The 11905-nt window shown below is 40.4% G+C and overlaps 1 protein-coding gene across 1 annotated transcript; it reads left to right on the forward strand.

Moving 5' to 3' along the window:
• The first annotated feature begins 1159 nt into the window (after positions 1-1159).
• Positions 1160-9485, forward strand: LOC108699953 (PR domain zinc finger protein 12). The gene is made up of 5 exons (XM_018232699.2): positions 1160-1920; positions 4515-4705; positions 6242-6397; positions 7994-8105; positions 8629-9485. Exons 1-5 carry the CDS (start codon positions 1698-1700, stop codon positions 9012-9014), a joined length of 1068 nt encoding a protein of 355 aa, XP_018088188.1. The 5' UTR covers positions 1160-1697; the 3' UTR covers positions 9015-9485.
• The last annotated feature ends 2420 nt before the right edge of the window (positions 9486-11905 follow it).

Consider the following 11905-nt stretch of genomic DNA (forward strand, 5'->3'; position numbering starts at 1 on the left):
TATTTATCCGAGTCTGTCATTTAATGAACCCTCTTTACTCTGTGCATTTGTATCTACATTTTCTCTCTCTCTTTCGTATCAATAACCCACCCCTATACTTGCCTATAGTAATCTATTCTGTGTCTCTTGCTGGGTGCAGCCCCCCGATTGTCTTCATGGCTTGTTTGAGCGATACAACCTTATCTACTGTGTCTGTGTATATATATATGCGCTCACAGTTATACACACACAGAGGTGAATGTGTTCTCTGTATACAGCAACAGTACTTTATTCTTTCTGCAAGCCTCACTCACCCTTTTTGTTTCAGTAAAGGTTGTATTTCGTTATTTCTTTCTTTCCCTTCTCTCCCTGTGCCAGGAATGGTCTATTTACCCAACCCCAGACCCCTGTATTGCTTCTTTCATAGAGCCAGGGACACTGCTCGGCTAAAGTGCCAATTAGCAGTAATCCTAATAACAATGGACTGGGATATAATCATCACAAAATATACACGAGAGCAAAATAGTTTATCCTAATGTGTCAATCTCTCTCATTTGTCAAATTTCGTTATTTAATTTAGCAATCATTTGTTTTCCGACACTGGTTTAGCGCAGTTTAACATATCCCGTTAAAGCAATCCATCATTTTATAAATCCCCCCAAAAATTCCACCTCTCGTGGATCCCCGAGGCAAGAAACACTATATTTCGTTTGGCATTAATCCCCTCTAACAAACCTCGCTTTGAAAATAGATTATTTGTTTATTAGGCGAGATTAGGAATTGTTTCTTTTTTGCACATGAAAAGAGAAGTCGATAAAGATCAGCGCTTTAAGCGATCGTCCTCTTCAACTTCCAGTAACGATTTTAAACCATATCAGTGGTGATCTAATGAGGTTAGGAAACGAAATTGTAATAGAAATATATATATTATTTATTAAGTAGGAAAGAATATAAAGAGCAAATAAGTATTTTAGTGTGCGCAACCTGATCTAATACAGTTTAGAAAAGGAAAATGTATGCGAAAGATCCCTAAAATAAACACTAGAGCAAAGTGACTAACTGAAACTCATTTGTGGAATAATGCTAATTATTTTAACTGGATAGATCCTTTATATGCGAAATGCAGGTGGTTGTTTTTTTTTTTTAGTAAAATGCGTGGATTTAAGGTGCGATGTTCAGCGCAGAGCGCAAGACACAAAACTAAATTATGGGGAAAGTGGAGTAAAAAGAAGGCTTCCGAATGTGAGATTTTTAGGTGGGCTAAGGAGCAGGTGTCCAGAGAGAGACCTTGTTCCAACACTAGGGGCTTAATAGTGGGATGTGAAAACCTAACCCCCCCCCCCCCCTACACCCACCCCCTACTTTCTGCCTCTGAGAGGGAGGGGATCTCTTTAGGTTTGGCTCTTTATTTCTGTGGTGGAACAAGTCTATCTTCCAACGTCAGGGAGGTCATTAATAACCAATTAGGAGGGTCACTGAAAGCCATATATAGAGGGTAGGGGCTTAGGGAAAGGAGGATTCTGGCAAGTCTACTGTTTGGAAGAGGTAGACGAGGGGGGTCTCTCTGTGTCTCTAGCTCTCTCTCTCTATCCAGCAAACTCTCCCACTACAGTCAGACCTGGTGGAAAGCTCAAGGTGGGCTCCCACAGCTATATAATTGTGGTACCTGCGTTTGGTTCCCTTTGGCGTCCGCTTGCCAATACTCTCAGGCAGAATTCATGATGGGCTCGGTGCTGCCAGCTGAAGCCTTGGTGCTGAAGGGTGGCCTCAAACAGCCAGGACTCTCCTTGGCAGAACTGATCACCTCGGACATCCTACACAGTTTCCTCTATGGGCGCTGGAGAAACGTCTTAGGGGAGCAACTGTTTGAGGAGAAGAACAATCACATCAGCCCCAAAACTGCCTTCACCGCAGAGGTCCTAGCACAGTCCTTCTCGGGGGGTGAGTACCCAGCTAACACTGAAGGGATGGGTGGACAGCAACACACAGTGGGGTGCCCAGGAGCAGCAATTCTCTATTTGGTGCCCCAACTTCTTCCTTCTCTTCCCAAACACCTGTGCTCCTAACCAGTCTACTGGGCACTGAATATTTCCTTGTTGTCACTGGCAGATGGGTAGAGAGATAACAAGGATAGATCATAGATGATATGAAATAGAGAATGAGAAGATAAGTTGGATAGATAGATAATAGATAGATAATATAAATAATAAATGAAAATATATCAAGGATGGATAGATGATAGATATAGCGAGAATTAATAGCAGGGATAGAGAGAGATGATATAAAGGTATACAGGTAATGAATATAAATTAAATATAGGCAGACAAATTCTAGATGGAGATAGATAGATAGATAGATAGATAGATAGATAGATAGATAGATAGATAGATAGATAGATAGATAGATGATAGATAGATAGATAGATAGATAGATGATAGATAATAGAAATAATTAATGAAAATATAACAAGGATGGATGATGATATATAGGTATACAGGAAATGAATATATATTAAATATAGGCAGACAGATTATAGATGGACAGAGATAGATACATTATAGATGATAGATAGATAGATGATAGATAGATAATGAATAGCAGGGGATATATTATATAGGTATACAGGCAATTCATATATATTAAAGATATGCAGAACGATGATAGATAAATAGATAGATAGATAGATAGATAGATAGATAGATAGATGATAGATAGATAGATAGATAGATAGATAGATAGATAGATGATAGATAGATAGATAGATAGATAGATAGATGATAGATAGATAGATAGATAGATAGATAGATAGATAGATAGATACATGGATATATAGATATATTGACAGTAGACCAATTCATAGACAGATGCGACTGTTGGGTGTTAATACAGACATACATCAGACAGACAATGTCGGTACCTGTGTAGTGGATAATACACAATATTAGTGCACACTCACACACATTCACACAGTCTCACGCTGTGGATTTGGCATTTTCCCAGCACTCTGTGAGATTTACCAACCTCCCTTGAAAACCCCAACTCTATTCTACTCAGATTCCCTCACAAAATCCCCTTTGACTTTTTTCCCATTCCATCAACCCCAATTTCCCACCTTTCTCTTCTCACCCCCTCCCTATCTCCTTGTCAATATGAATTTTTGGAGGGGTCTCTCACTGTGCCTCTTCCAGCTTAGCAAGGCGTGTAATAGTTGCAGACTGCAAGGAATTTTTAAAATTCATTTAGTTAACTTGGGCTTGACCTGTAGAACGTTCCCACTTAAACCAACTCCAAGACAGGGCAAGGGGGACAATACAAACTCCCTTTTCTTTAAAAATGCCTCAAGATCTTATTCCCCCCATTCATCAATCTCTTTCCCTTCTCTTGGCATCTATTGCCCGGGCTTTGTCTCCAGCCATTCTCCTTACTGTTCCTTCCTTAATTTGCCATGAAAACTAAAAATCCATTTGCATTCATACCATGTCAACCATTTAATCTCCCCATTTTGTCTGTGAAATTCCAGAGCCTTTATAGACCCCCCTGTGTACATGCAACAGAAATGTATCGCTGCGGCTTTCATAAAGGCTAATGAATTTAGAATTAGTCATTCCTTTCTTGTTGAGTTTCATGAATGCCTATCACTTTAACAGTGTGACAAATTGGTGCCCTCAAATATGGGTGACACTATTTAACCCCTCTCCATTCAAATCATTTTTTTAAATGTCTCCCCCATTTTTTTTAAAAAAACAGTCTGAAAGGGATATTTCAATGGGATTTAAAAGTCGGTAAAATCTCAGCGATCTGTAGACTGAGAGAGCTTTTATTTTAATTGATCATTTGGACGCTGCACTTTTATAAAGTAAATACTGGTACAGAAAGCTTTAGTTATCAAAACTTTAAAATGGAAATACAACGAGATCCAAATTATTTGAATACGGGCGTGACTGCAAATTGTCGGGAAAAAGGAGAAAAGAAAAAGCGCAAGAAACAAATGCGATTGAATTTTTTTTATTATAATGCACCGCAATCGCTTCTGTGCAGTTCTTCTGCGCGAAATTCGTTCAAAACGAATCTAAGAACGACTAATCTCGCGAACATAACTATTATATTTTCATATAGATATATTTTTTAATAAGAAAATTACTTTTTTATTTCGTTAGTATTTCCCGTTTCTGTTCTATCTGTATCTATGTGGCATAGATATAGCATCAATTGAAGATTTTATTAGTAAGTGCCCAGTGCTTCTTTCTTAATATATATCCCAGGGCATCCCAGCATGAAGCTGGTAGCACCCAGATGGCAGTATAAATAGATGCTGCTTATTTATTGCTCAGTTCAGCCTTAGTTAGGAATCCAGGGTACCATATCATTAACTTCCTAATGACCCCTTGCCTATAGGTTCTATAAAGGTAGCCTTTAACCTTTACTGACTTTTTTTGCTCTCTGTATGGACCTCTTCCCCAGAGGTGCCCACGTGATCATTGCCATCATGAGTTGGCATCTCTTTATTCTAACCCCTTGCTGTCCCTTGTCTTCAGAAGTCCAGAAGCTCTCCAGCTTGGTGTTGCCCTCTGAAGTCATCATAGCCCAGAGCTCCATTCCTGGTGAGGGACTGGGCATCTTCTCCAAGACCTGGATCAAAGCTGGCACAGAGATGGGTCCTTTCACTGGCAGAGCCATTTCTCCAGAGCATGTGGATCTGTGCAAGAACAACAACTTGATGTGGGAGGTGAGTCCCAGGCACTGGTGGGGTGCACAGACAGACCTCTGGTCCCTTCTTGATGATTTACACAGGAGAGAGGGCAGGAAGTGTAGCCCCAGGAGGCAGCTAATTGAATCAGATTAGCACTTGAGTAGATAGAACTTGAAAGCAAGTCTCAGGCCAGAAGGACACAGCCAATGGGAATAGGAGGTCATGTCGTTTAAACTCAGTATCACCCACGTCCAGGTGAATCCTCAATCGTCCATGTGACATTTGGAGTAAAGGTGGGCTGGTGGTAAGGGCATAATAGTAGCAACTGAGGCAGCAGTTGGGCAGAAACCCATATTAATGTAAAATAAGGGCACCATGTGCCATGTGGAAGGGTGCAACATTTATTGTATTGTGGGTCCATCGCTGCCCGTTTTATAATGCTGAGGGCCCTAAACCTATAAAGCTTTTCTGATTTTCTACTTTTACTTACATTCTCTAACTTCTTTTCTATGTGTCCAATTTTTAAATGTACATAGTGATTGCCAGCTCTTTTACACCAAGATCTGTATAGCAGCAGCACCACCTTATGGACACCTGGTTCCTCTACAAGACTCCAACTGCCCCACCCTGCCACCCGACGCCCCTAGCACTTCTGCAGCCAGCAAATGAAAAGATAGAGAGAGAAAGACAAGCTTATCAGTGTAATGACACGACCCACACCCCAAAGTCATTTATCTCATGTAAAGAGCAGATCACTCATTACTGTTTATCTCTTTTACTAATGATGACTTTAATAGAGGGGAAACAAAGGCGGCAATTTTTTATGTAATTATAAGGGGCAGACAGTTTTACCACTAAAGAAATTAGATAAAAACCCAATTAGCATGAAAAGGCCTGAAACAGAGCAATAGAAGATACGCATTGATATGTGATGAGATATTCTGCCCCCCCTTACCTTCCTATGCATAATATAACACAAAATTACAAATATCAGTATTATTTCCTATAATAGTTTCTGATGTCATAAGTGGATTTTATTTTTAGTCACAATAACAAATTGCCATCACAGCCCAAACTTTGAACCAAATAGCAGTTTAGATTTTAGAGTGTAAGCTCTGTGGGCTAGTAGCTGCATTGTATAATGGGCATTTAGATATAAAAAAAATAATATATATATATATATATATATATATATATATATGTATATTTGTCAAGCTTATTAAATTTCCATCAGATTGTTATTGAGTTTAAATCAATTGTTGCACAATTATAACTCCCAGCATCCTTTGGTAGCCAAATGCCGCTTACCCTTTGAGGCCGTCATTCAGTTAAAGATCAGCTACATAGAAGGATTCCTACTTGGAGGATTGGTATTGATCAGGTCTAGGAAGCCATAGCAATCAATCAGATGCTTTCAAACTGTTAACCATTAAAAAACCTTTTGCTAATTGGATTGCAGTGAGTTATTAGACATAGGGTAAGGATTACTGCTTCATGTCATGTTATGGGCCTAAGTTCTAATGATCCCCTGGAGCTCCTCATAACCCTTATTGTGTGCCTTTGACCCACCAGGTGTTTAATGAAGATGGCACCGTACGTTATTTTATTGATGCCAGCCAAGAGGACCATCGCAGTTGGATGACATACATCAAGTGCGCACGGAACGAGCAAGAGCAGAACTTGGAAGTTGTGCAGATCGGGAACAGCATCTTCTACAAAGCCACTGAGGTGAGTTCAGATGAGATTAGCTAGAGAGTTGATTGACCTAGGCATATTCAGTGATGACCTTTTCTTCATGCCAACTGGAACAATCCTCAATGTCCCATTTTTCTAAGCTCCATCCAGTTCAGTTGGATGCACCTTTTTCTTTTTAGGGTTCTCCCATCACCCCTAAACTTTCAGGGAGATGATTCATTTTGCATTTAGGATTACCACCAGGCTCTTCTGTGCTTCTTGGGCTCCCCTGTTTTCATTATTAGCAGCAGGCTACTGGCACATCATGCCTTTCTATACCTGCTATGAAGTCCAATAAACTGCAGCACACTTGATGGGTGATTCAATTTTGTGTCGTGATTTTATTTGTCTCACAGCAAAGTAGACAAATACCTATACCTGCTATTCCCCCACTTTCCCAACTGCTTGGCCACATTCTAAGCACAAGGGCCAAACAATATCAAATGGGGGGAAATAAACAAACGTTCCTTTTCCTTTTTTAAGAGCAGAGAAGGCCTTTGTGAGCTTCAGTTGAGCATCACTGTTAGTCCTGATTGCGGAGTTTCAGCAGCTAGAATTGGGTGCTCTCATACTCCTGTCACAGCAGGAAGGTTATTCTCTTGTCTTACAAGAAATCAATTTGTCATCCAACAAATGGCAGGGTACAGAGAATATCTCATGAACTAATAGAGGCTTCTAGATGTCTTCTTTGCCCAAGCTTGGACAAGAGAATTAAGTGCTTCTGAAATTCATTAATATAAACATCAGTTACCTAATAAAAGCCTTCTACGTACCTTACGATTTCTATATTTCTTCTTGACAAGCCAGGGCTTTAACTCGTTATGATGCCCCCCTTATGGTGTAACTTAGGTTTGCCCTGCCTTTTAATTCTCTTCTCCCCCCAAGGTCACCACACGCATTGTTAGGGGCCACAAGCAACCAACATAATGAACCGCACCCCCTCCCCATTCACTGCTTTTATCCTGCATCCCCCTGGTGCGTTTGTTTAATGGAACCGTGTAAAATAACGTATTCACCAGTGGCCTTGGTAACCAAGGAGCTACCAGTGTGGAGTCAAAAGGAGAAACCCAGAATGATATCAAAACACAAAATTATTTTATTTATTATTAATTATAAATAGGTATAGTAGGGAGAGATGGTGCCTATAGTAACAGTGGGATAATAGTCTCTGGGAAGGGACTGTGGCTGTGGGATAGCACTTATAGTAGGGAAAGATGGTGCATATAGTAACAGTGTGATAATAGTCTCTGGGAAGGGAGTGTGACTGTGGGATAGCAGGTATAGTAGGGAGAGTTGGTGCCTATAGTAACAGTGGGGATAATAGTCTTTGGGAAGTGAGTGTGACTGTGGGATAGCAGGTATAGTAGGGAGAGATGGTGCCTATAGTAACAGTGGGATAATAGTCTCTGGGAAGGGAGTGTGGCTGTGGGATAGCAGGTATAGTAGGGAGAGATGGTGAAAGTAGCACCACATAAATTATGGATGGACACCTTTAGTTGTTTCTCTATGTGGTGAAAATGTGTATATTTACTATAAATCAGTATTTTTCAATCAATGGGGAGAGCCATAATGTTGCCTCATTCTCTGCAGACTATCCCACCGGATCAGGAGTTGTTGGTTTGGTATGGAAACTCCCTGAATAGCTTTCTTGGAATCCCCGGGGTACCAGGAATGGAAGAGGAACAGAAAAAGAACAAGAATGGTGAGTGTTTTTGTTTGGATTATGACTCACTTTTATAAACGTGACACAATAGTGAGTGCAAGTGTGTTCCTAGGGAAGCTGTTTTGGTGGCACTTCCTGGTCAGGAGGCTCTAGGAAGTAGAAGGGTGTTCAGGAATCTGACCCCCCCCAGCTAATGAGAAACAACTCATGCTTTTTTTTCTGTATATGAATGATTGAATCCCAAAAGGGGGGCCCCTCTGGTTATTGTTGAACTACAAGTTCCAATCAGTTCTGGACTGGGATTCAAAATGGGCCCTGGTTTTCAAGTTCACAGAGACTGTTTAGGGCATCTTACAGCAGCCCCTCTGGCATTTGCCAGAACTCACAGATTTACAGTCCGGGCCTGGTTCCAGTCCTCCCACAGATTCAGATATTTTGATATTGAATATACTGGATATCTAATATAGAATAGACTGTGCCTTCAAAGAATGCTTGAAGCTGTAGTTTATAATCTTAATAAGGAAAATAAAAACTAATCGTGATTTTTTTTCTCCATTCCCAGAGGATTTTGGAAGCGTGGACTCCACCGGGCCATCGCTAGCAAGCCGCATGCGTTGTGTCATTTGTCACCGTGGCTTCAATTCCCGCAGTAACCTGCGATCCCACATGCGCATCCACACACTGGACAAGCCCTTTATCTGCCGTTTCTGCAACCGCCGCTTCAGCCAGTCCTCTACCCTGCGTAACCATGTCCGCCTGCACACTGGAGAGCGCCCATACAAATGCCAGGTGTGCCAGAGCGCTTACTCGCAGTTGGCTGGCTTGCGGGCTCATCAGAAAAGTGCCAGGCATCGCCCACCCAGTGGTTCCTTGCAGGCCCACTCTCCAAACTTGCCAGTGCCACACCATGCCACTCTGGCACACCACATTCCAACCATGGTGCTGTGAAGACCATGCCCACTGCACTGAATTTGAACCCCCAGCTTCAATATGGACTGTGCTGTTGGGTATTGGATGGAGCTGCCATGTCTGTTTATGTTAATTCTGCAGGTGGCCAATGGGAGTTACCAGGCCCTCAAGCCTTTGGGAAGATGGCCTGTTTCACACAGGGGTCCTCCAGCAAATCCTGTTAGCTGACGTTCACGTCCCCCCCTTGTATAAAAGCTTTATATAAATAAATATATAAATAAATATATATATAAATATCTTATAAAAAACACAAAGAAATGAACGTATATTACCTCTAATGTATATGTATTGGGTTTTAACCTCGGAATGGGAAAAAATTAAACCAAACGAGTCACTTTATTTCTGTATATATGTACAACCTGCCGTCCCCCATGAAATGTATAATATTTGTAAGAAATTTCTACCTTTCTGTAGTGATCACTTATTCCAAAATAAAGGAGCAAAAATTTACTTGGCGTCCAAGTGAATTTCTTCTGAAAGAGGGGACTGAGCCCTTTTGCATAGTAACCTGTGAGTTTTTCTCCTTAATTTGCACATCTTTGCTTTGGTTTACTTATTTTACCTGATTTGTTTATGACCTCGCCAGCAACCAACCAGACACTTGTTGTCATGATTTTGCTTTTAGTAAGCTGCTCAAAGCTCATTGCTGATTAGTTGCTATGGGTTACCGTGACTCAAAGCAGTGTAGGTGGCTAGGAATTCAAGATGGCTGCTTTCAGGGAATAGGAAGCAGGGAAGCATCAACAGGGCACGGTTCAAAACGAGTGCAAGTATAAAGCACAGGCAAAAGGAAGATTTATAAGAGGGAACTGCACACGAATGTTTATATAATAATTACAATAAAGTCCCTACTCATGTGCTGCAAATGGAGGCTGGTGCTACGAACAAGTGAGTAGAATGAAGCTGACTGCAATGTTAAGAAAAATAAAGGCTATTTATTGATGTGGGTGGGGGAATTCCTTTTGTATTGTCTATGAAATCAGTCAGCAAGAAAACAGCAGAATCCTGTATCCAAAATGGCTGCCAGCACCGAACAGTTTTCCCATTTTTGTTCCCCTTCCCAAATGAAGGGGGAAATCCATGCAATATCAGTAGGCATAGCAGAACTAGAGGCGATTTATATATTTTATTTTTATTGGCAGGGAAATCAGTCAGCAAGAAAACAACAGAATTCTGTTTTTAAAATGGCCACCAGCACTAAACTTTCTATTTTCGTTCCCCTTCCCAAATAAAGGGGAAATTACATGTCACGTAGCTCCATACTATGTGCCCAGTATAGTGCTGGTGACTGGATGCTCCAATTTATATTGTTGTTACATTGCCAGCCAAACTGGGAAGCTGCCATATAACTTGCACTTGTTGACATGCAGCCGGGGAGCTGCTAATATACAGTATTCTCAAGCCAAGGCTCTAGAACTTGTCATGTCCCTGACCAACTCAGCATTGAAAGATGATCATAATAGTTGTCTATGAAAAAAATGTATCTGTTATATGTATCATTAACCCTTAATCGGTAATTTTATGTAGTGCTGCACTATAAAAACTCATAAGAGCAGCATCAGAATGTGGGGCCCCCACTGCAGCCGCAAAGGCCCCCTTTGGAGCCCTTCCTGAACCACAACCCCCCTCCATCCCAACCCCGTGCCTACTTTTTTCTTCTTGTGGCGGGACCAATTAGGGAGGTCATAAGCAGCAGGGTTATGTACAGGAAGTAGGTCTGGGCCAGCAGGGCCCATGAAGGCCCAGGCCCATCATTTTTTTTCCTGGTGTCCTGCGGCCCAGTCCGACCCTGCATAAAAGGATTATGGGTTATCAGGAGCAAACATGGAGCTGAAAAATAAGTGTTCCTATTACAAATATATTTCTACGTGGGGTACGGGATCTGCTATCCGGCAACCCGTTATTCAGAAAGCTCTGAATTACAGGAAGGCAATCTCCCATAGACTCCATTTTTTAAGCAAAATAATTAACATTTTTGATAAATGATTTCCATTTTCTCTGTCATAATGAAAATGCGCAATATGATGACGCTCTAAAAATACATGTTATTAATAATAATAATAATAATAATTAATAATAAAATGACCTTGTACGTTGTCCTAAGATATAATTATTCATTTTTGAAGGCAAAACAATCCTATTGTGTTTAATTTATATCTAAATGATTTTCTCAGTAGATTTAGGGTATGGAGATCCAGATTATGGAAAAGACCCCCTTATTTGGCAAAACTCCAGGTCCCTAGCATTCTGTATAAAAGGTCCCATACCTGTGTATATACATGCATTTATATATTATTCTATTGACAGGGTGTTCCTGAGAGGCAGGTTCATTGGTGTGAAAATAACAACCATATATATTTTTTTATTAACATTTTTATTAATGGTTATTCTCGTTGCACGTGGAATGGCGCTGGAGGATTTCGCAGAAGAATCTATAAATACTACACGGCAAATAATTTCCAAATTCTCAATTTTACATATTTTAGCATTTTCCTTCATCATGCAAAAGCAAATGAGAAATATATGTTCATTAAAAAAATATCCGTAATTGGTAAATAAAAATTATATTGAAAGCTGCATGCGTCCGGCTGTTTCCATTTTTCCGACTCCAGAAACAAGTCAGCAGAGCCAGTGGATTAACAGACCAGACTTTTTTTTCTACATTGTGTCAAGAGTCAGACCTAGGGAACAGAAAGTAAGAAACAAATACCGCTTTCAATTTTATTGACAATTTTAGTTCCTTTCTTTATCTTTTATCAATGCAACCATTTACACAAAAAATGGGCCTAGGATCTGGCCTAGAAATTAAATTTTTTTTTTAAATAATTGCATTTTCAATAAATTAATTTCCACTTCAAAGACAATGTACA

Source organism: Xenopus laevis, chromosome 8S, assembly GCF_017654675.1.
Source record: "Xenopus laevis strain J_2021 chromosome 8S, Xenopus_laevis_v10.1, whole genome shotgun sequence".
Taxonomy (NCBI): domain Eukaryota; kingdom Metazoa; phylum Chordata; class Amphibia; order Anura; family Pipidae; genus Xenopus; species Xenopus laevis.